Below are 1,565 nucleotides of genomic sequence, written 5' to 3' on the forward strand. Positions count from 1 at the left end.
CCATGGCCAATTTTGGGTACGGTAATTTTCTGCGATTTCGCGGGTGCGCGCAATTTTAAAGCTTGACATGTTTGGTGTCTATTTACCCGACGTGACCCGATCTTTTATATGTTACCAAAAAACTGGGTAATAATAAATGTTTCCTAACATAATGTTAAAAAAAACTTTTTTTTCCCCAAATTTTCTGTAATTTTTCCTAATTATAGTAAAAAATAAAAACCCCAGTGGTGATTAAATACCACCGAAATAAAGCTCTATCTGTCCCCAAAAAATGGTATAAAATTCATTTCAGTACAGCGTTGCATGACGGAATAAACGTCAGTCAAAGTACCGCAGCGCTGAATACTGAAAAATGGCCTGGCCAGGAAGGGGGTCTAAACACCTGGTCTTGAAGTGGTTAAAAGGACATTTGAAAAGTTTTTCTAAAGAATACAGACTAATGATTTTAGGGCAGCTTCTTTATAATTACGAAGAACTGTAACTCAATCCATGATGATACTTGCCCTGATACAAAAAATTATTTTAACCAAACCTTATTTAACACTGCTAAGAAACACTTCTCATTGGTCAGCGCGGTCACCTGACTGCACTGACCAACGAGTGCTCGCAATTTGCGAGTGAAATTAAAAATCCATAGCGCTGGGCTGCACTGGATGGCAGTATGGGGTACAGATAGTACACCAATACCGAGGGAGGGGAGGGACCATTCTCCACAAGGTAAGTATAGCAAGGGAAGAAGAGTTGACCAGATTTAAGCGGTGAATTTTATTTTCCCAAATTACTTGAAAAAGTGAACTTACCCTTTAAATGTGCATTGTGGGCGTTCGAGAGCGCTGCTGCCCCACGACCACAATATGGCACACATCAGAACAAGGGCAGCATGTGTTTATTTGCACTCAGATGGCAGGGTTGGTTTTTATTTTAATATTTTTGGTTTTAACTTATGTAGCTTTTTTTTCTCTACCTTATCACTTTATTTTTATTTTATTATTTCGTATTGATCACCTTTTTTCACTTAACTTTATTGATATCACACAGGGGGTTAAACACGCTACAGCAGAGCTACTCAAATATAATCAATTTAGAAAAGCTTTTTAAACTCTTCCATCCGTCTTGCCATTATAGGGCTAACAAGCTACTAAAATAGATAAAATGCACACAACTTACTTTATTTTTAAAGTGCCTGCATCCCAAAGCCAGAAGCAAATTGTTCCATCAGCTCCAGTAGAGGAGAGGAATCGCTTAGATCCAGTGCACAGTGGAGAGAACTAAATAGAAAATAGAAAAATAGCACAAATAAATGACATGGAAAGACAAACTATTGTACATATGCATGAATCCTCATTTATAAAAGTGACTGACCAACAACTTGCCTTTAAACTACCTCCGGGCCGGCCGTAGTAAAAAAAACGGCCAGCCGGGAGCTCTCTAGGTCTGAGCTGGGCGTCTTTAGACATCCGCTCAGACACGCCCCCTCGCGCACGCCGCTGGGAGAGAGGGAAATGCCTGATATTTAAAAACAGGCAGCGATGCCTGTTAACATACAAGCGATCCGCCGGTCCCCC

The 1,565-nt window shown here is 40.1% G+C and overlaps 1 protein-coding gene across 1 annotated transcript in view; it reads right to left on the reverse strand.

Annotated features, from left to right (window-relative positions):
- Nucleotides 1-1,565, reverse strand: part of LOC108798580 (PH-interacting protein-like) — a gene marked incomplete at its 3' end in the record, with an annotated part of 36,512 nt that overhangs the window by 5,547 nt on the left and 29,400 nt on the right. The window contains 1 exon segment of the mRNA XM_018570339.1: nucleotides 1,168-1,268. Within this exon segment, the coding sequence (XP_018425841.1) occupies nucleotides 1,168-1,268 (101 nt within the window).

This window comes from Nanorana parkeri, unplaced genomic scaffold (genome assembly GCF_000935625.1).
Source record: "Nanorana parkeri isolate BGI_ZX_2015 unplaced genomic scaffold, ASM93562v1 scaffold1511, whole genome shotgun sequence".
Classification (NCBI taxonomy): Eukaryota; Metazoa; Chordata; class Amphibia; order Anura; family Dicroglossidae; genus Nanorana; species Nanorana parkeri.